The following is a 21170-nucleotide window of genomic DNA, read 5'->3' as shown; positions in this document are numbered from 1 at the left end:
GACTAAGACCTGGCTGTTCCAGCAGGCCTGGGGCTGTTAAGTTGACCAGCCCCACTTCAGGTTTGTGACTGTTGTGCAATTGTAAACTGGTGTTTTATTTTTTTTTATATCTCCCTCCCCCCCTTTTACTGTAAGCCGCCCTGAGTCTCTTTTGAGAATGGGCGGCATACAAAATTTAATAAATAAATAAATAAATAAAATAAATAAAAGCTGCACTTTTTGCAAAGGCTTATCCCTATGTATTTCTGCCAATTACCTAATTTTTTTTTAATTAAATGGGCATCTGATGTTTTGCAAAGTACTTCAGTAACACTGTTCCCTCCTCCACCGCACAATCACAACATTGTACTATTCTTTGAACATAGTTCCAAAGAATTCAAAATAGAATAGTTTATTTTGGATTCTTGTATGCAAACATCTATTTCTGATGTGGCCCGTACAACATTATGATAAATTTTATGGATAAAATGGAGCAAATCCAATGTGTTGCCCATATATGATTTATATCACACATTTTTAAAAAAAGATGATTGCAGTTCTGTGCTTGTTTGGGAACTGGAACTGTTAGACAGGGGGGCGGGGGGGAAGGTAAACTTGAATTGGAGACTGGAAACCATGTTCCCACCTTTGTATTTTGACTTCCATGAATGGATGTTGTGCGATGATGACTGTGTGCACTTTAATTTGAAAATGTACACCAGATTTTCATTTCTGTCACAGGTCCAACAGCAATGCCTACACCAGGGGTAGTCAACCTTTTTATACCTACCGCCCACTTTTGTATCTCTGTTAGTAGTAAAATATTCTAACCGCCCACCGGTTCCACAGTAATGGTGATTTTATGAAAACCTAATGAAAATGTTTTTAAATAATGCTATGATTTTTTTTTAAAAAGTCAATGAAATTTTAAAAAAGGAAAGTGCTTCAATATCAGACAAAATCCCTACCGCCCACCATGAAAGCTGGAATGCCCACTAATGGGTGGTAGGGACCAGGTTGACTACCACTGGCCTACGCTATAGAAAAGTTGAATGTAATCTGCACTTCCCAATTTTTTCCAGGTTCCTAGGGGGACAAGAGATGCTCATACTTGCATATCAAGACGTAACTATTGCATTCTTATATAAGAGCTAGATCTTAGTCTGGTTTAAAACTTGTAAAGCCTTTTTAAACTGAACATTCTATATCCTTTCAAGTGGCATAATAAATGTGCAAGTTGCTGGATTTTAAGTTACAGTTCACAGACCACAGGACACGAGGATGGGTATTAGTGTTTATTTCCTGCTTTAAAAATCAATGTTACCACCAATCCAAATTGGGTGACAGGTTAGTTTGAAATGCTCCGTCTTAAGCTACATGTGCAAGCAGAAAAGCAGCTTTTTTTCTCTTTAGTCAGCACCCAGATGTAAGGAAATTCAAGGATTGTTTCTGCCTGTACTGTGTTATAAGGCTATGCCATAGTAAAGCTTCCTCTAAAACTTCTTCCCCACCACAAGTAATTAAAATCCTCTTCTAACATTGCCCATATCAAGCTGGATGTTTTTCAATTTTGTTAGAATGGTTTGTCAGAAGTATTTTCTGCATTCTGAACATAATCTAATGAGTTAGAAAGTAAAATTCTTTAAAATGACTTAATTTAGAGCCCATTCCCCTTAAACAAATATTAATTCCCCTAATTCCTGACCAGGAAAAAGCTATTTTCCATAGAGAGACAAACATCAGTTCTGCTGTTACCTGTGCCTTTCCCTCTCTCAACATTACAGAAAGCTAGAGGTGAGAGAGTTTGATCATTACAAGGTTCAGGTTGATTGCTTACTTTTTGAAGTGCTACCCTTATTTCTTTTATGTATATATACATAATACATAATATAGTCGTCCATCCAGAGCAAATACTTCAAGGCCAGCTCTTACAATCTTGGCTGAGAAGATAATTTTGTCTTCAGGTTTTCAGCAAGTTTATCCATGAACTCAAATGTGTTCAAATAATCAGGGCGTTTCACACTGCGATTAACAAAAAGCAAAATAATCGTGTAAATTTAAGAGTATAAAAAAATCCTCTTAATAAGGTAACTATTTTTTATACAGGCAGGCCTTGACTTACAACAATTTGTTTAGTGACCGTTAGAAGTTACAGTGGTCCTGAAAAAAAGTGACGTATGCCCATTTTTCACACGCCCGTTGCAACATCTCTATGGTCGCGTGATCAAAATCCAGATATTTGGCAACTGATTGTCCTAGGGCAGTGTTTCTCAACCTTGGCAACTTGAAGATGTCCGGACTTCAACTCCCAGAATTCCCCAGCCAGCGAATGCTGGCTGGGGAATTCTGGGAGTTGAATCCGGACATCTTCAAGTTGCCAAGGTTGAGAAACACTGCCCTAGGGTTATGTTATCACCTTTTGTGACCTGACAAGCAAAATCAACGAGGAATCCCGATTCACATAACAGCCATGTTAACCATCTTAACAGCAATTCAGTTAACAGTACCAAGAAAGGTCGTAAAATGGATTAAAAATTCATTTAACTGTCTCAGCAACAGAAAGTTTGGACTCAATTGTTGTAAGTTAAGGAAAACCCGTAACCAATGGGTACACGAGTTTTACATTTTCAATAAACTCTGTTAGATGTAATTTAGTTTATCTGGGTTTTTTTGTGGGTGAAACTCTTAAAAACTCATACTTAGCAGTTTGAAAAATTTCTTGACTTTGTATTTGTAGCTAAACCACATAAATATCTTTCAAATGCTAGTTACACCAGCAGCTCATACAGACTTAAATCTTTCTTAAAATACAGAAGAGACCTTGGCTGCAACTGATCTTGAAAAAGCACTGCAATCGTTAGATTTTATAATGTAGTTCTGTCTCCAATTTTTAAAATGATTTTTATTTGATTTTTATTATTAGACAATTAGGGTTAAAAAAATTAGTATTAGTATTAAAAAAAATCCCATAAGCAGATATGACATTTTAGCCACCCAGAGTCCTTTCTGTGAGATGGATGTCCTACACATTCATTAAATAACTAAATAAATTCTAAAACATTTTAAATATTGTGGTATTTCTCTGAAACAGATCACTTACTTCGGCAGCCCTTTAATGCAAGCAGACAAGTCTTTTGTCATGAAACCAGCTTCAATAGTCTCTACACAGACTTCCTCCAAGGCTGAAGCAAAATTCTGGAGGTCTTTGTTGTTATCTAATTTTGCTCTATGAGCTAGGCCTCTGGTCCAGGCAAAGATGGATGCTAGGAAGAGAGGAAGAGAGAACTCAATTAACAACACTGCTCAAATACACATCTGTATTGCCTACATTTCCCCCCTATACTCTCAGTCTAAACTAGAACCTAACAGTCTATGCTGATTGTTCAGTTTGACTATTGATAGCATTCACTGAAGTAATTCCACTTTGTTCTTCAGCAGATTTGAGAGAGTAGCCTGTGGTTACATTGCCACAAAGTTGTAAGAATTCTACTTCCCATACTCTGAATCTCTTCCCTTGAATAGCGTTCATAAAATTAACACCAGTTAAATAATTAGAGACTGGTTGAAGATTGTTCCAATCCTGGAAGCAAGTTTGGCTTCTACATTTATTTTAACACCATAAATGATGTAGCAATAGCCACATACGTAATGTAAACATTCCATATTTTTTAATGTAATCTGATAGGTCCACAATATTAATTTTGAGTCAGTGTTTTTGCTAATAGTCCTTTATGATTCCAGGGTTCATTGGATCTATTCTGTGACATTTTTTTAAGAAACTATCCAGGTTAGACTGGGAACGGTGGAATCCACTTACCTAATTTTGAGTCAGTGTTTTTGCTAATAGTCCTTTATGATTTCAAGGGTTCATTGGATCTATTCTGTGACATTTGTTTAAGAAACTATCCAGGTTAGACTGGGAACGGTGGAATCCACTTACCTAATTTTGAGTCAGTGTTTTTGCTAATAGTCCTTTATGATTTCAAGGGTTCATTGGATCTATTCTGTGACATTTGTTTAAGAAACTATCCAGGTTAGACTGGGAACGGTGGAATCCACTTACCTAATTTTGAGTCAGTGTTTTTGCTAATAGTCCTTTATGATTTCAAGGGTTCATTGGATCTATTCTGTGACATTTGTTTAAGAAACTATCCGGGTTAGACCGGGAACGGTGGAATCCACTCACCTATGGGATTGGTGGAGGTCTCTTGGCCTTTCTGATGCAGGCGATAGTGACGGGTCACTGTGCCATGAGCAGCTTCAGCCTCAACCGTTTTGCCATCTGGGCATATCAAGACACTTGTCATCATCCCCAACGATCCATAACCTAGGCAGGAGAATGAACTAGGGAATTAGTCTACTTGAAAATATATCACTCCCTTGTTTGGCAACTCTGGACCCCAGCAGCTTTAAGAAGCAGACAGGAAACCCAACTAACTTGATTATTTATTTTTATCTAAAATGCTAGGAAGGCTATAAATTTGGTGGGGGGTGGGGGGGGAAGAGCTGAGGTGGCGCAGTGGTTAAATGCAGCACTGCAGGCTACTTCAGCTGACTGCAGTTCTGCAGTTCGGCTGTTCAAATCTCACCGGCTCAGGGTTGACTCAGCCTTCCATCCTTCCGAGGTGGGTGAAATGAGGACGCAGATTGTTGTTGGGGGCAATAGGCTGACTCTGTAAACCGCTTAGAGAGGGCTGAAAGCCCTATGAAGCGGTATATAAGTCTAACTGTTATTGCAGAGCCAAGGTGGCGCAGTGGTTAAATGCAGCACTGTAGGCTACTGCTAGATCAGCAGTTCAGCGGTTCAAATCTCACCGGCTCAGGGTTGACTCAGCCTTCCATCCTTCCGAGGTGGGTAAAAAGAGGACCCAGATTGTTGGGGGCAATATGCTGACTCTCTGTAAACCGCTTAGAGAGGGCTGAAAGCCCTATGAAGCGGTATATAAGTCTACTGCTATTGCTATTGCTATTGCTATAATTATCTGGCATTACTGCTAACTGTTCTCGTTATCAGATGGAAAGTGAACTTTTTAACAATTTCATTCTTATTTAAGGATTTTTAAAATACCACTAATCTCCTTTTTTATTTTGGTTTTAGTTTAGTAAGGGCTGATTTAGATATACAGTTTTCCAATTCAAGGATAAAAAAAGGTCGTTACACTAAACCGGATTTGATTCAAACAGAAATTTGATGTGTGCTTTTGGATTTCACATATAAATTTTATAGGCAAAAAAATACCTTTGCAGTAAGAAATTAGCAAATTGAGTATCACACAATAATTATGTGTTACCCCCCAAAGCGAATAGTCTTCACTTGGAAGATGTAGCATATAAACCAGGCTTCAGACATTAACAAACCCAAAGGAATCAACAGTATTAAGGGAAGAGGTGATGTAGACCAAATGCTGAATTTTCAATGTTTACATTATTCTCAAAAATGTACTATTATAATTACAAGCTGCAGCTGCCTAATAAATTATATACAAAGCTACTTCTGTCAAGACTTCTGTAAACTTCCTGAATACGTTAATTGTATAGTTTTAATGGTCAACATTAAGAAAATCCATATGGTTGCCCATTAATTTTGTAACAACGCACTCTTAACATGAGCTACATACTGCCATTCCTTCCCTTTTCAAACAAGGTTAGCTCCTTAACTAACAGTGACATACAGGTAGACCCCAACTTACAACAGTTCATTTAGTGACTGTCCAAAGTTATGACAGCATTAAAAAAAGTTGTTGGAATTCATTCCGGGTGTTTGCGTGCAGGGCAGTTTCTGCTGTCTGAAACACACATACACAGGGATGCAAAAACATCGCACCAGAAACATCTTTCTGGCCTAACGGTCATAACTCACTATGCAGCCTCATGTAACAAGAACTGTGTGAGCCAGTTACTCCCACACGTGCCCTTTCTCCCCCCTATGCTGTGCTGTAACTTTCTATTCCCCCTCTCCCCCTCCCAATGCCATGCAGCTTGTAACTTTCTGTTCCCCCTTTGCCCACCCTTTGCCATGATGTGATTTTCTATTGGTTTATTTGTAGAATGCTGTGAACTTTTCATTAGTTTACTTGTGCCATGTGTGATTATATATGCCTTTTGATACGCTCCTTTTTGATGACGCTGTAACTAACTTTTTCTAATAAAAGAGCCCTTCGAGGATCATTCGAAGCCTTTTGCTCATCCCGAGGAATTTCGTCTGGTGTTTTCCTTTTGATTAGGCAAGGACACATGAGCAGCCCACCAGTGTGGCGACAACGCCACAAAAAGTGACTTAGGACAGTTTTCCACATTTAAACTGTTGCACCATCCTCATGATCGTGTGATCAAAATTCAAATGCTAGGCAACTGACTCATGATGGTTGCGGTATCCTGGAGTCACGTGATCAACTTCTGCAACCTTCTGACCATCAAAGTTAATGGGGAAGACCGAGTCACTTAAACCATTTCACTAACTTAACAACAAATCACAGTGACTCGTTTAATGGCCTTTACAAGAAAGGTTGTAAAATGGGGCAAAATTCACTTAAGAGATTCACTTAACAACTGCCTCCCAGCAACAGAAATCTGGGGCTCAATTGTGATAGTACGTCGAGGACTACCTGTATTTTGGAATTATACTGTTAGCGAGAGCACCTATAAGTACAGTATTACCTTGCATCCTCCTTTTACAAATTTGAGTAAGATAGTTGGAAGTTCTGGAGCATACTGCAGTTCAGCATCATTGCCTAGGTGGGATGATGATAATCTACATCAGCTGTTTGCTAGTGCTTATAACTTATTTGCCTTTCTATGTAATTTAAATTCCCAGAACTTGGTACTACCTAGTCAAACCTAGCTGATCTTGAGAAAGATAAACGACAGAGAGACTGATTGCTCCTTGGATACAAGTCTTAAGGTTATAGGCTAGATAAAGAAGCTGGAAAAAAAAAAGCATTCTACATTATGACGTTGGTTATCTTCAAGAAAATACATGGACAGATCCATGTTGACATCAGGAGTGAATTTTGGATTGAAGGAGTCTACATTTCATGAAGTTTAAGCATGAAAAACAGATTCAGGACCTAGGTTCTCTCTAAATCTCTGATAGGCCACAAAGCCTATTTGAAAGCCATAAAGGGAATTATTAAAATACCTGGAAATAAATTGTATTACCATAGTTTTTGTCGTTAAGTTAATTTAAAATGTCATATTCTTTGGAATATAATATGGAGTCTAAAAGGCATTCTCATCTATTGAGAATAGTGTACTTCTAAATGTACACATGCAACAGTTACATTCTATCAAATTCTTTAATAAGAACCTGTTTATTCAAGAGTATTTTAACCTATACTTAACATGTATTTAAAATGTTAGACTTCAAGGAAATATGGGGACCAAATGTTCTAATACGAAATAATCCGTATAGTCCATTGAATCTTCAAATGCAAGATGGTAGCAACGTTTACAAAAATTGAAAGTGGCATATTTAGAATTATTTATTCTTAATATTTCAAATTTCTAGGCCAGTGGTTCCCAAACTTGGCAACTTTAAGACTTGTGGACTTCAACTCCCAGAATTCTCCAGCCAGCAGAGAAGAATTATGGGAGTTGAAGTCCACAAGTCTTAAAGTTGCCAAGTTTGGGAACCACTGTTCTAGGCCATCCAGTTTCAACAACTCTGGTTGGCGAAATATTTAAATTACAAAAACTCAAAACCTAAATGTCTTACCATCTAGAGAGCCTCCCCCCACATGACCCTCATCCAAGGCCTAGAGAAAGACCCTGCCCTCTGGAATTGAGGGTCTCCCTAAAATCCAGGTAGATTCCAACTTGATGGCATTCTAGAGGGCCTTAAAAGCCTGGATCTTCTAGACCAGTGTTTCTCAACCTTGGCCACTTGAAGATGTCTGGACTTCAACTCCCAGAATTCCCCAGCCAGCATTCGCTGGCTGGGGAATTCTGGGAGTTGAAGTCCAGACATCTTCAAGTGGCCAAGGTTGAGAAACACTGGTCTAGATTTTGGGCCCTTGCTGAGTATATGATTCCTGTTCTATATAATGACTGGATTTGCCGTTTGTATAATGTTTTATGTTGAATGTTACTTATACAGTATATTATCTACTATTCTTGTGTGCCAATCTGGATTTGAATGATACCAAAATTGAATGAATCAATCCATTAAAAAAAAAACACTCTTTGAAAGACTGGCAAGATAGACGCCCCTGAATTTCCAAGGCATACGATTCCAGAAGGAAAGTACTACAATAGAAAAGGACCAGAGAGTTCCCAACCCCATGGGTATTAGGTCTACTGCTTAATTGATTGCATTAGGAGCACAGCAACTCTAACAGATTTTCCAGAATTGGCGGAAAGTATCAGAAAGTCACTTAATAAGTGATTTGTAGGGCTTTCATGAATTGGGAGAGCAGGAGGAAAGAAGAAAAGCGTGACCCGTCAAAACCGCGGACGACAAAATCGCGCTCGACGAAAGCGCGCATTTGACGTCATCACAGCGCGACGAAAAAAATTAAAAATTGAAATAAAAATAAAATTAAAGCAAGCCGATTCACATAAAGGTAAGGGTTAGGTTAAGGGTTAGGGTTAGGTTTAGAGCGTTAGGGTTACGTTTAGCGTTAGGTTAAGGGTTAGGTTTAGGGTTAGGTTTAGCGTTAGGTTAAGGGTTAGGTTTAGGGTTAGGTTTGGGGGGGTTAGGGTAAGGTTTTCGCTTTATTTTTACATTTATCGATCACAGCGCGATGTTTTCGTCGCGCTGTGATGACGTCAAATGTGCGCTTTCATCGAGCGCGATTTTGTCGTCCGCGGTTTTGTGGTGGAACCGAAGAAAAGCAGCTATTGCCTTCCTATCTAGGCATTTGATTGGCCTTTGCTGAAATACTGCATTGAGCTGACTTTATAAGACAGAAATAAACACTGATTCCGTTTATATTTTTAGTTATTCTGTGCAAAGCCATACATCTGGCTAGTTATCACCAAAATCAACACATTAGAGGTATTAAACATACCTTGGGCAACTGAGTCAGATTGCACATCACCATCATAGTTCTTGCACGCCCAGATAAATCCTCCCTCAGACTTTAAGGCTTGAGCTACCATGTCATCAATGAGTCGGTGCTCATACCAGATGTTTTTGGCCTCAAACTTTGACTTGTACTCTCTGGAGGGAAAAGAAAACTGAACGTTATCCGTGTCTTTGTCACAGATCTGGCATATCTCATGCTTTCAAAAGTCTTTCCATAAAAAGTAAGCAAGAGAGGAACTTTCAATTCTTTCACTACAACATTTTCTTTCTGTATTTAATGTCATCTGGGAGACGGCATTTTATCTGAGCAAACAACTTTTTTTTTTTCAATATAGTGAGAACCGTTTTAAGCAACTAAGAACAAGATTGGGAAAAATAAGTTAGTTTCATTCACAAACTTTGCAAACCACTCGTGCACAGCAAATATACTGCACCTTTGCTGCTAACTTCCTAATTCAACATTGTTTAATTTAAAGAGCACATAAACATTAATGTGAATATTCACCTATTACTGTCACTAAGCACAGGTTGTAGAAATAGGGTTCTAGAAAACATCCTGATTTACAAATTAACATCAAGCACAATCAGCTTTCTGGAGTAAAAAACGGATGCTTGGAATAAAGGAACTGCCATATAGAGGGATGCAAAGTAATTATATTTATATGTGTGTTTGTGTGTGATCAGGGAACTAAATATGCACCCATATATCTATTGTACAGAGGATTTTTAAAAATGGGGCTGCTTATTAGAATCCCCAAAAGCAGTTTTCTTAATTTTATATTCATAATCCTTCTGTTCATAGTTTAATATGCACAATTTGGTTCAGTATCTTCTGCATTTAATTTTGAAGAAGTCAGGAATTAATACTCCATTACGAAAGCTTTACAAAAAATAGTAATTTTTCTAAGAGGTAGCCCTGCAAGTGAAAATATGTAATAAAGTATTATTACTTGTCGTAGATTTCCTGAAAGATATCCTTAAAACGCCCATCGTATTTTTTCAAAATGGTATTTTTGGTGCTCATATAGAGAGGCCAGGCTTTAGACAATGCCATCTGGAAAGAACTGTGGGCAAAGTCCTTGATGGATTGGTCAAGGTTAAACATCCCCAGAGCCACACCTCCGCAGCCTGTATCACCAAAAAGAGAAGTAGGAAGTGAAGAGAGCATCATGTAACCAAACTTTTGCTTCATGACAGCACAAGAATTCACTGATTTTTCTTTCTTTCATATGAACAGTATTTTCAAGAGTTGAATGATAACCAATTCATGTCACTAGTCTAGTGCATATTAGCTATCATAGATGAAAATGTCTTTTTGTCATGTAATCATAAGGCTCCAAATACAGGCAACAAGACTCCACTACATGTATTATCAAGTTGCTCACGGATATCCATTATTATTACTGTATATATTGCAGTGTAGTTTGGCTGCCAATTTACCAGCTCTGTTGTAGGACATGATCGCATGCTTCCCAAAGTACATAGCAATAGCAGTTAGTTAATTCCTAAGTTTCTAACAGTATTCCTGTAAAATAGACCAGGGTTACTCCCAATTGTTCCCTTTGGATCAGTTAGACTTATATACCGCTTCATAGGGCTTTCAGCCCTCTCTAAGCGGTTTACAGAGTCAGCATATCGCCCCCAACAATCTGGGTCCTCATTTCACCTACCTCGGAAGGATGGAAGGTTGAGTCGACCTTGAGCCGGTGAGATTTGAACCGCTGAACTGCAGATAACAGTCAGCTGACGTGGCCTGCAGTACCCTAACCACTGCGTCACCTCGGCCACCTCATAGGTGGTCGAACTGGCTTCGCACCACAAGGACAAGTGGCTCTTCATGCAGCATTATCCAAGGCCCCTTCCCTTCCTTGAGCCACCTCATAAAGTTCAGAACTGCAGGAACCTAATTGCCTATATGGGCCACCAACGCATCTCCCATCAAAAGTGGTACCCGCTTATCTACTATAGAATATTTTTTTCCGAACTGTTAGGCGGACAGAAGCTGAGATGTGTGATAGGAGCTCACCCCGACACACAGTACTAGAACTAGCCGAGGTGGCGCAGTGGTTAGGGTGCAGTACTGCAGGCCACTTCAGCTGACTGTTATCTGCAGTTCGGCGGTTCTAATCTGACCGGCTCAGGGTTGACTCAGCCTTCCATCCTTCTGAGGTGGGTGAAGTGAGGACCCGGATTGTTGTTGGGGGCGATATGCTGACTCTGTAAACCGCTTAGAGAGGGCTGAAAGCCCTATGAAGTGGTATATAAGTCTAACTGCTATTGCTATTGCTAACTTGAACCACTGGAACAGACCATCTCCAGTGTCATCAAGCCACTATGCAACCACGCCTCCCTTCCTATTCATGATTCCAAGTCAGAAAGAATAAAACAAAAAGTGCAGGAATTAGAATTCACTTGCTTGTCATGTGAAATCTTTTTTAATCCGCTAAAGTTTGCAGCCAAAAAAACATCAGGCCCCTCATTTCCTCTTAATCTGTAGCAAATTATGAAATGCATCTGAAGCTACAATCGCTTTGGTCATTTGAATCCTGTTGAACTCTGGAAAGGAACATGCCACTGACGAGCAGAATTAGAACTAATATGAAGAAAGGCTATGCTGAGCAAGAACCGGTTTCCAAAATTATGCGGAACAGATCACACTGAGGAGTTTCAGTAAAAAAAGGCCTACTGTATTCAGAAACCAATTTCTAGCTGGTGTGATAAACTTATAGCAATAGCAGTTAGACTTATACACCGCTTCATAGGGCTTTCAGCCCTCTCTAAGCGGTTTACAGAGTCAGCACATCACCCCCAACAACAATCCGGGTCCTCATTTTACCCACCTCGGAAGGATGGAAGGCTGAGTCAACCCTGAGCCGGTGAGATTTGAACAGACGAACTGCAGAACTGCAGTCAGCTGAAGTACCCTGCAGTGCTGCATTTAACCACTGCTCCACCTTGGCTCTGGGCTCTTATACTGGACTCATCCATAATGCCGCTAGCATTACAAAGGTTGCAGCATCTTGTAGTCGTGACCGCTATTTGCAACCTCAGATGCTTCCCACAAGCAAATTGGGGGAGCTGATTTTGCTTAATGACCACACGACTCATTTAACAACCATGTGATTTGCTTAACAACTATGGTAAAAAATCTTCATAAAATCAGATCCAGTCACATAACTCGCTTAGTGACTGCATCGCTTAGGGATAAACATTCTGACCCCAATTGTGGTTGTGTGGAGAATTACTTGTATTTCTTGTGATGAAGGTAGGAAGTTTCTGTGTTATTTTTTTTTACTTTCTATTTCTTTATTTTCCCCTTTCTTTTCTACAGATTTTTATTTTTTCAGTTTGTATTAGTTTTTATTCAAGTTATAGTCTAATAAAATTACAATGAAATGAAATTAATTAGTATCATCTACAAAGGAAAAAACTCCAAAATGTTCAAAAAAGTAACAAAATCCAAAGGTAAAGCCCAGAAATGAACATTACTATAGCAATATGATCCAAAGGGAACAATTGGGAGTAACCCTGGTCTATTTTACAGGAATACTGTTAGAAACTTAGGAATTACTACCCCGGAAGCTGTTAAAATTATGGCCTCTAATTGCCAAGTTGAGAAGCATCTAATTATATTAACTGAGAATGAAATATAAAGATATATAATATGCCTGGAGTTTTTTCAGTCACGCACCAGCCTGTACTTGTCACTCAATATAAGTTGGCACACAGTCTACAACTGTTTATTCATGGCTCCAATGTAAAGCAGTATGCACACACTAGAGCAATTTTATTGGCTGTGCCATAACCATCAGTTGTTCTTTATTTCACAATGCATATTTTATTAAGTTGCACAGATACGAAACATTGCATGTCTACTAGTTAATACAATCATATCCTGCTGATTAAGGGACAAATATACAGGAAACGTGAAAGGAATTTGGCTCATAGGTTATATAAATGAAACGTGCTCTACATGGGGCAGCCCTTGAAGAGCATTCGGAGACTTCAGCTTGTCCAGAATGCAGCCGCGCGAGCGATTGTGGGTGCACCTAGGTACACCCACGTCACACCTATCCTCCGCGAGCTGCACTGGCTGCCTATTGGTCTCCGGATACGCTTCAAGGCGCTAGTCGTCACTTATAAAGCCCTTCATGGTATTGGACCTGGGTACTTGAGAGACCGCCTGCTGCCGATCACCTCCAATAGACCGATTAGATCCCACAGATTAGGCCTCCTCCGAATTCCATCCGCCGGCCAGTGTCGACTGGCGACTACCCGGAGGAGAGCCTTCTCTGTGGCTGCTCCGACCCTTTGGAACGAACTCCCCGTGGAGATTCGCACCCTCACCACCCTCCAGGCCTTCCGCAAAGCCCTTAAAACCTGGCTGTTCCAACAGGCCTGGGGCTAATGAGTCTTGTCCCTTCCTCGAATGGTATGGTTGTTGTGTGCTTTTAAACTATGGTACTGTTTTTGTTTGTCTTTTTATTCCTTATTTGTACCCCCCCCCCCTTGACTTGGGTTGTGAGCCGCCCTGAGTCCCCTTCGGGGAAAAGGGCGGCATACAAATGTAATAAATTCAATTCAATTCAATTCAATTATTTACATAAAGGCCAGAAAGCAATAAAGCAATTATATTATTTCCCACAGAGAATCTGTAGTATCAATCTAAAATATTCTTGGCCATCACAAATAAAAATAAAGAATCAGGCCACAATGTTGTGGGTAGATGAGTGTAAGCTTCTCTCACTTCAGAGATTAGCATTTCCAAGGAATCTGATTATGAAGACTCTTACTTGTGACTATTTGCTCTAAGCATTTTCCAGATTTGTCTCTAAAGCATCCTTTCCCAATCAATCTACTTTTAATGGAGTTTAAAGACAGCTTTCACTAATTCCAATCACAGATCAGACTTGTTCAGAATTATGGGAATCGTCATAACTCAACGACCAACAAGATCTCACAGGTTGGGCCTCCTCCGGGTGCCGTCGACCGGACAATGCCGGCTGGCGGCCCCCAGGGGCAAGGCCTTCTCTGTAGCTGTGCCGGCGCTGTGGAACGATCTACCCGTAGAGATCCGGACCCTTACCACCCTCCCGGCCTTCCGTAAAGCCGTCAAGACCTGGCTCTTCCGGCAGGCCTGGGGCTGTTGATCAATGTCCAGCCCCACTCAGACAGAATGGATGGTGTGCAATTTTAACAATTGTACTTTTTTTTTTTTTATTACACAGACAACAATGGGAAAGGGAGAAGATGGGGGGAAAAAAACAATTGTACTTTTTATCTTTAAATTTTCAAATGCTTTTTATCTCGTCTGTAAGCCGCCCAGAGTCCCAAGGGAGTGGGCGGCATACAAATTTTATTAAATTGAAATTGAAATATTGGGAAAGACTCTTTGAAAAAGACCTGGAAAGCTTGTGAAGATTTCCTTTACCAATCATACATTAGAATACTTCAGTATTTCCTTCTCTTCTCTTTTTTTTAAAAGTATAGGCATTGCAGAATAGTCAGGGGTGGGTTTCGACTGGTTCGCACCGGTCCCTGCGATCCGGTTGGTCGCCGAACCCGGAAGTAAGTAACTTCCGGGAACGGCAAAGCCCCCCCCCCCCGCGCGCGCCCGCACACCCGCGCCCGCTCCTTAGCCGGTTTTTACGAATTCTGCGCTTCCACGCATGCGCAGAACACATACAGCGCCTGCGCGATCCTCCAGGAGCAGCTGGAGCATTGCGCAGACGCTAGTACGCATGCGCGCGCCGTGTGCACGCATGAGGACGCCGCGTGCGCGCGCGAGGACGCCGCCGGCCTCGTTCCAACCGAACCGGTTGGAACGGGGCGAGAAACCCGCCCCTGAGAATAGTATATGAATTGTGTGTAAGAATTGTACAAAAGTCTTCAAGCTATATTTAACTTTGTTAGATTTGGCATGGTTATCCACTCCAGAAAACTCTTGCATGACTTTATAAAGTAAGTCAGATTTATATGCGTGAGGTTTCACAACCACTGTTCCAACAGGTTTCGCTATCACTGAAGTCAGTTTTATAGCTATTTGTGCAACATCAAAGCAATCTTGGATCACTCTAATTTTCAACTGTTTTTTTCCCACTGAAGAAAGAGATGGAAAAGGAATAAAAGACACAATAGTGATAACAATATCCATTTAAAAATCTGGGGAAATTACTTTCTGCATATTTCTTACACTAATCACCAAGCACTGATTTTATGAGAAGGCAACAATGAGATTTCTCATCCATCCAGACGAGTGATGGTTAGTTTCAAATCCATATTTGTTATTGATCCCTCTACATTTACGATTGGCCAAATAGTACTTTATAGAGGCTTAAGACATAATTGATTCCAGTTGCTAATCTCGATTATGGACGCCACTTCTTCCATTATTTAGTAGTTTTACCCTCAAGGGCCAATTATCTAATTCAGTGTTTCTCAACCTTGTCAACTTGAAGATGTCTGGACTTCAACTCCCCAGAATTCCCCAGCCAGCAAATGCTGGCTGGGGAATTCTGGGAGTTGAAGTCCAGACATCTTCAAGTTGACAAGGTTGAGAAACACTGATCTAATTCATACAAAAGCTTACAGGAAGATAACTGATTAGTTTACTGTCATTTCTTATAGCCCTCACCAATTTTTCACAGACAGCCATTTTTTGATCAACAGTTTCTTTCATTCAAAATACCTACTTTCAAAATTATGGATCAAATAAGTTACAGGTTTGCCTCCATCCACTGGTGTGTAGGTCATCTCTACTTTTCCAGGGCCAGGGACCACAAAATCTGTAGCTCTGTACTACAAAACAGAAACAGTACCAGTTTTGATCAAACATTCTTCTACACAGAACCCATCGTCATGTGCCCTATGTGTTTGGAAACAATTTCTGTTGCTGTGCCCTGATGCTGTGGGGAAAAAAAAAGATAACCCCTTGAATGGCTTTCTATAGTGAAACTGGCAACTTCAATGCTCTTTTGAAAAAGGGCTCAAACTATTTTAATCATTCGGCAAACTTGCAATTTGCTACTCATCTATTCTAACCTAAATGCTAATACATGCGTGCTTTATCACAATTAATATAATGTTGTAAACCGGATTGCATTTTTTCTCCCCACTACATATATTCTCTAATCAAAATTTCTAATGGTGGTAATAGCAATAGCAGTTAGACTTATATACCGCTTCATAGGGCTTTCAGCCCTCTCTAAGCGGTTTACAGAGTCAGCATATTGCCCCCTACAACAATCCGGGTCCTCATTTTACCCACCTCGGAAGGATGGAAGGCTGAGTTAACCTTGAGCCGGTGAGCTTTGAACTGCTGAACTAGCAGTCAGCTGAAGTGGCCTGCAGTGCTGCACTCTACCCACTGTGCCACCTCGGCTCTTTAAAAAGTCATGTAAGTTTTTTAAAGTAACAAGACTGCACTTGTATACTGTTGCTCTTTAATTCCAGTGTAAAAATAGGACAAGCTGAATATATTAATAGATAGTAGAAATACACCGAAGGGAGGAGTAGAGGGATAGAAGAAAGAGGGGTAGAGAGGGCAGGAGAGAGGATTGGAGGGAGGCGGAGAAGGAAGGGAGGGAGTGTATTGGGAGAGAGGAGTGGTAGAGGGGGAGGGGAAGTAGGGTAGAGGGGAATGATGGAGGGAAGATGGAAAGTTGGAGGGGGGCGAAAGAAAGGGTGTATGGAGGGTCGAAGAGGTACATTGGGTCTCTATTTTTGGGGGTATTATTGACAAGAGGAATGGCTGTGTTTATTGTTTAATGTTATATGGCCCCGGTTCTGTACAGTATATGTGTGACTGTACGAAAATGAAAATGGAAAATAAAACACATTTACACATGGGGAAAAAAAAAGATAAAAAGAAAAAAAAGTCATGTAAGTTAAAGGGGAAACATAAAATATTGTTCAAGATACTCACTTGGTCACCAAAAGCATGACGGCCAATAATAATAGGTTTTTTCCAACCGGACACTAGTCGGGGGATGTTTTTGCAGATAATGGCCTCCCTGAAGACAGTGCCCCCCAAAATGTTTCGAATGGTTCCGTTAGGTGATTTCCACATCTGTTTTAGCTTGAACTCTTCTACACGCTTCTCATCAGGGGTGATTGTGGCACACTTGATCCCTACATTGTACTTCTTTATAGCGTTAGCAGCTTCCACTGTAACCATGTCATCCGTTGCATCACGATTTTCGATGCCCAAATCATAGCTGAAAAAGAAAATCCCCAATAAATGACATTTCACCATAACCACTTCATTCACTCCATCGCCCAGGTTTATACCGTACTAAGAAACTTTTGAAAACATCCCTGGAAAGGAGGCAAGATCTGGCCACGGAAATCCATGGAGAATCCCAAGATTTAAGCCCAATGAAGGCAATGCACTAATAAACACAAGAACAAATGGTGACCATTCAGCTAATTTGGTTAATTTAAAGCCACAAGACAGCCTTGGAAACAGCTGGCCTTCGCAACAGCATCTGGATGAATGCTGGCAATGTGAAAACAGATTCTTATCTTAAGGCCAGTTCATATACCTGAACCTTCCAGTTTTAAAGTAAAGTCTTGGCTAGGGAATACCACAATTTGAAGAGCAAGGAGGCAGTTTTGAAAATATACACACAAAATATAGTGTTATTTCTTTAGACTTTTTCTACATGGGGCTGCCCCTGAAAAGTGTTCGGAGACTACAATTAGTCCAGAATGCAGCCGCGCGAGCGATACTGGGTGTACCAAGATACACCCACCTTACACCTATCCTCCGCGAGGTGCACTGGCTCCCTATCGGTCTCCGAGCGCGATTCAAGGTGCTGGTCATTACCTTTAAAGCCCTACATGGCCTAGGACCCGGATATCTGCGAGACCGTCTTCTGCCGCATACTTCCCAACGGCCGATAAGATCGCACAGGGTGGGTCTTCTCCAGGTGCCGTCAGCCAGACGATGTCAGCTGGCGGCTCCCCGGGGGAGGGCCTTCTCTGTAGCCGCTCCGACCCTATGGAATGAACTACCCCCAGAGATGCGGACCCTACCCACTCTCATGGCCTTCCGAAAGGCTATCAAAACCTGGCTATTCCGGCAGGCCTGGGGCTGTTGACCTCTTGACCGAGGTCCAGCCCCGATTAGACTGGGTGTATGATGTGTTTTCTTTTAATCTGTTTTCCTCCGTTTGTTTTTAACTCTTCACTTTTTAAAATTTATTTTCTGTAAGCCGCCCGGAGTTCTTCGGGATTGGGCGGCCTATAAATTTATTAAATCAAACCAAATCAAATCAAGTACCAGAACTAACACTTAACAAAAATACACATATTACACACATACACATATAAGCTACATTTCCCCCTCAGTATAGAAGATATACCTGTGAAGATCCAGATCCAGGTAGGGAAGGATCAGCTTCTCCTTAATCAGCTCCCATATCACACGGGTCATTTCATCCCCTTGCATCTCAACCACAGAGCCTCCATTGATTTTTTTAGACATTGTAAGCTAATGGGAAGGAAACACAGGAAGTTCTGATTCATCTCTCCAGCTCAACTTCTTAATTAAGCCCAGAATCTACTCTTAAAGCAAGTTAATTCAGTGTGCATGTTTTTGTACTTCTTCTATATGCTTTGTGTATCCCGTCCCACAATATCAACCCTGGATTTTTAGTTTCTTTGAATTAAAGATGTACACGTAGATATGAAATTAGGATAGGATAGGATATAAAAAGAGCAAAATAATCTTCAAAAATTATTGGAGATACATGGAATGTAGTCCCAAGGAATCTGCTTCAATAAGCTATGCATTGAAAGTCTATGATCTATCGGAGACTTCCAACTACAGTACACACAGATCCAATTTGTATAACATCACTAACAGGATCAATAAGAGTGGAGACAACATGTTAAGCAGTGTTTCTCAACCTTGTCAACTTGAAGATGTCTGGATTTCAACTCCCAGAATTCCCCAGCCAGCATTCGCTGCCAAAGTCTTATCAGTGTGTTAATTTACTGTGAATAAATTGTCTAGCAGTAATCTTGTGTCAGCGTGCCTCACGGTACAGAGGGGGGTCAGAACAGGTAGACTCAGTGATTATTGACACATTGGATACAATATGAATTTTTGGGGGGATAACACTTACAAAATGTGTGTTGACAACATTTCCATCTGTCAATTACAAAAGGCCACACTGGTTGGATTATCACATATACTATACCAATACAACATCCAATTCTTTTAGGAGGAACTCTTGAGTATGAAGGCCAACACTAGCTAAAGAGCCGTGATTTTACATTTTTGTATACTGTATATATAATAACATTTGCTCAGGTCCTCAGGAAGGACTCGATAAATGAATAAAAATGCAAAATCCAGTCTAAACATCTGACTGACCAAGCATAGAGATAATTTCAATGTATGTCTCCCAACATCTAAGCAACTCTGGGTTAAATAACTTTATTTCCAGACCATCTAATAGCTGAATTATATTACAGATAATATCCAAAAGCTTCATCTGGTGTAAAATGTCCTTAAGAGTATATGTTACACCTCTGTTTCATGAGCTGCAATTTGCTTCCACAAACATTTCAAAGGGCTGGTTTATGGCATGGAATTGGGTTATTTAAGGCAGTGGTCTCCAACCTTGGCAACTTTAAGACCTGTGGACTTCAACTCCCAGAGTTCCTCAGCCAGCAAAGCTGGCTGAGGAACTCTGGGAGTTGAAGTCCAACAGGTCTTAAAGTTGCCAAGGTTGGAGACCACTGATTTAAGGGATTACTTCTACCTAATTACACTTTCCAAGCATATTGGAATTGGAAGAAGTGGTATGTTGCAGGTTCCAACTGTGAAGAAGTTCCATTTCACGGGACCCAGGTCCTTTTCTGCCATGGCACCTGCCCTTTGGAATATCATCCCCTTTGACATGAGATCTTTACCACCCTTCTGGAACTGGTTATGTAAAAAACAAAAAGCCTAGGAATTGCAAGGAAATGGTAATTTGATTAGTTGGCATTGTTTTATAACCTGTTCTGTCTCAACTTTTTATACTAATATTAATTTTTGTACTTGTCCTTTGAATGTTTTTAAAATTGATTTCATGATTGTTTTGTATGACATTGTCACATTTATGAGATTGGCAGCTGTGTAAGTTTATTAAATAAAATAAAAAGGCAGAGCTTGTTCTGATTGACGCTATCGTGTTCTGCATTTTGGAGAAGCCTAAAACATTTGCACTCCAGGCACCTGCTTGTATAGCCAAGACATTGTTTTCCTTTCCTTAATAAAGTTATTTGGCTGCTAAAGGGACTCTCTCTCTATATGTACTTTCTGAAAATGAGATCCTTCAAAGGAAGATATTCAAGGAAATAAAATGCTCCTACTTGCCCCTTGCCCTTAGTCAACAAAACCATAGCTTTAAAAAGTTCTGTGGCCCATTGATAATCCCCTCAGGTATTTGCTTACGAGTGCTGGTTATGAAAGAGCCATGACTTGGCAATTTTACTTTCAGAGGATATTTAACACTATGCAAGAGTCAATGAAAAGCGCATACTGTAGGCTCCACTCTAAAATAACTTTCCGTAGTACTATACAGTAGTACTACTGTACTGCTTGAGCCAGGCTAAAGTCTAAACATATGAGTATATAAGAATAGAACATTCCAAAATCATCAAACGGACAGACGTACTAATTTCATTGCTGCAAGATACATTTAAAAAAAAAAAAATTATTATTATTTTCCTTATGGAAAGAGATGTTTGAACATGAAACCAATAAACTGTTAAACACTATTAAATATAAATCAGAGTTTGTTGCACAAAGATTATAAATATGATAAACTGGGACAAAACATCATAGTGAAGCAAAGTATTCATTCTGGCATAAGCTTTCAAGATCAATTCCTATCTCCGTCATGTGAGGTTTGAAGTGGAAATGTAACTCATGTTCATATTAGATAGCCCAATTTGTTCCTTATGCCATCTTCTTTTTTGCCATTGCCTTCGCTGATAACGGATAAGAGCCTGTGGCCTAATGGCTAAGAAGTTTGCCTAGGATGTAATATAGCCCAGGTTCAAATCCCAGTAAGGGTATGGCTAGCTGATGAGAGCTAAATAGCTATACTAGTCTCCCTTTATTTATTTATCAGCACAAATAAAAACACACACACACACACACACACAC

At 40.2% G+C, this 21170-nt stretch overlaps 1 protein-coding gene across 1 annotated transcript in view; it reads right to left on the bottom strand.

Moving 5' to 3' along the window:
• Positions 1-1261: 1261 nt before the first annotated feature.
• IDH1 (isocitrate dehydrogenase (NADP(+)) 1) overlaps positions 1262-21170 on the bottom strand; it is a 22854-nt gene continuing 2945 nt past the window's right edge. Inside the window, exons 2-9 of the mRNA XM_087706651.1 lie at positions 18370-18497; positions 16929-17220; positions 15697-15802; positions 9955-10132; positions 8988-9139; positions 4166-4306; positions 3080-3242; positions 1262-2001 (exon numbers count right to left, since the gene is read on the bottom strand). Of these exons, the coding sequence (XP_087562777.1) occupies positions 1908-2001; positions 3080-3242; positions 4166-4306; positions 8988-9139; positions 9955-10132; positions 15697-15802; positions 16929-17220; positions 18370-18491 (1248 nt within the window). The 5' untranslated portion in view covers positions 18492-18497 and the 3' untranslated portion in view covers positions 1262-1907. The remainder of the gene's footprint in view (positions 2002-3079; positions 3243-4165; positions 4307-8987; positions 9140-9954; positions 10133-15696; positions 15803-16928; positions 17221-18369; positions 18498-21170) is intronic.

This window comes from Thamnophis sirtalis, unplaced genomic scaffold (assembly GCF_051295495.1).
Source record: "Thamnophis sirtalis isolate CommonGarterSnake01/CBP01778 unplaced genomic scaffold, rThaSir2_p1.2 scaffold_1, whole genome shotgun sequence".
In the NCBI taxonomy this organism is placed as follows: Eukaryota; Metazoa; Chordata; class Lepidosauria; order Squamata; family Natricidae; genus Thamnophis; species Thamnophis sirtalis.
The sequence above is the reverse complement of the archived record's forward strand: the minus strand, read 5'-3'. Positions and strand labels throughout refer to the sequence as shown.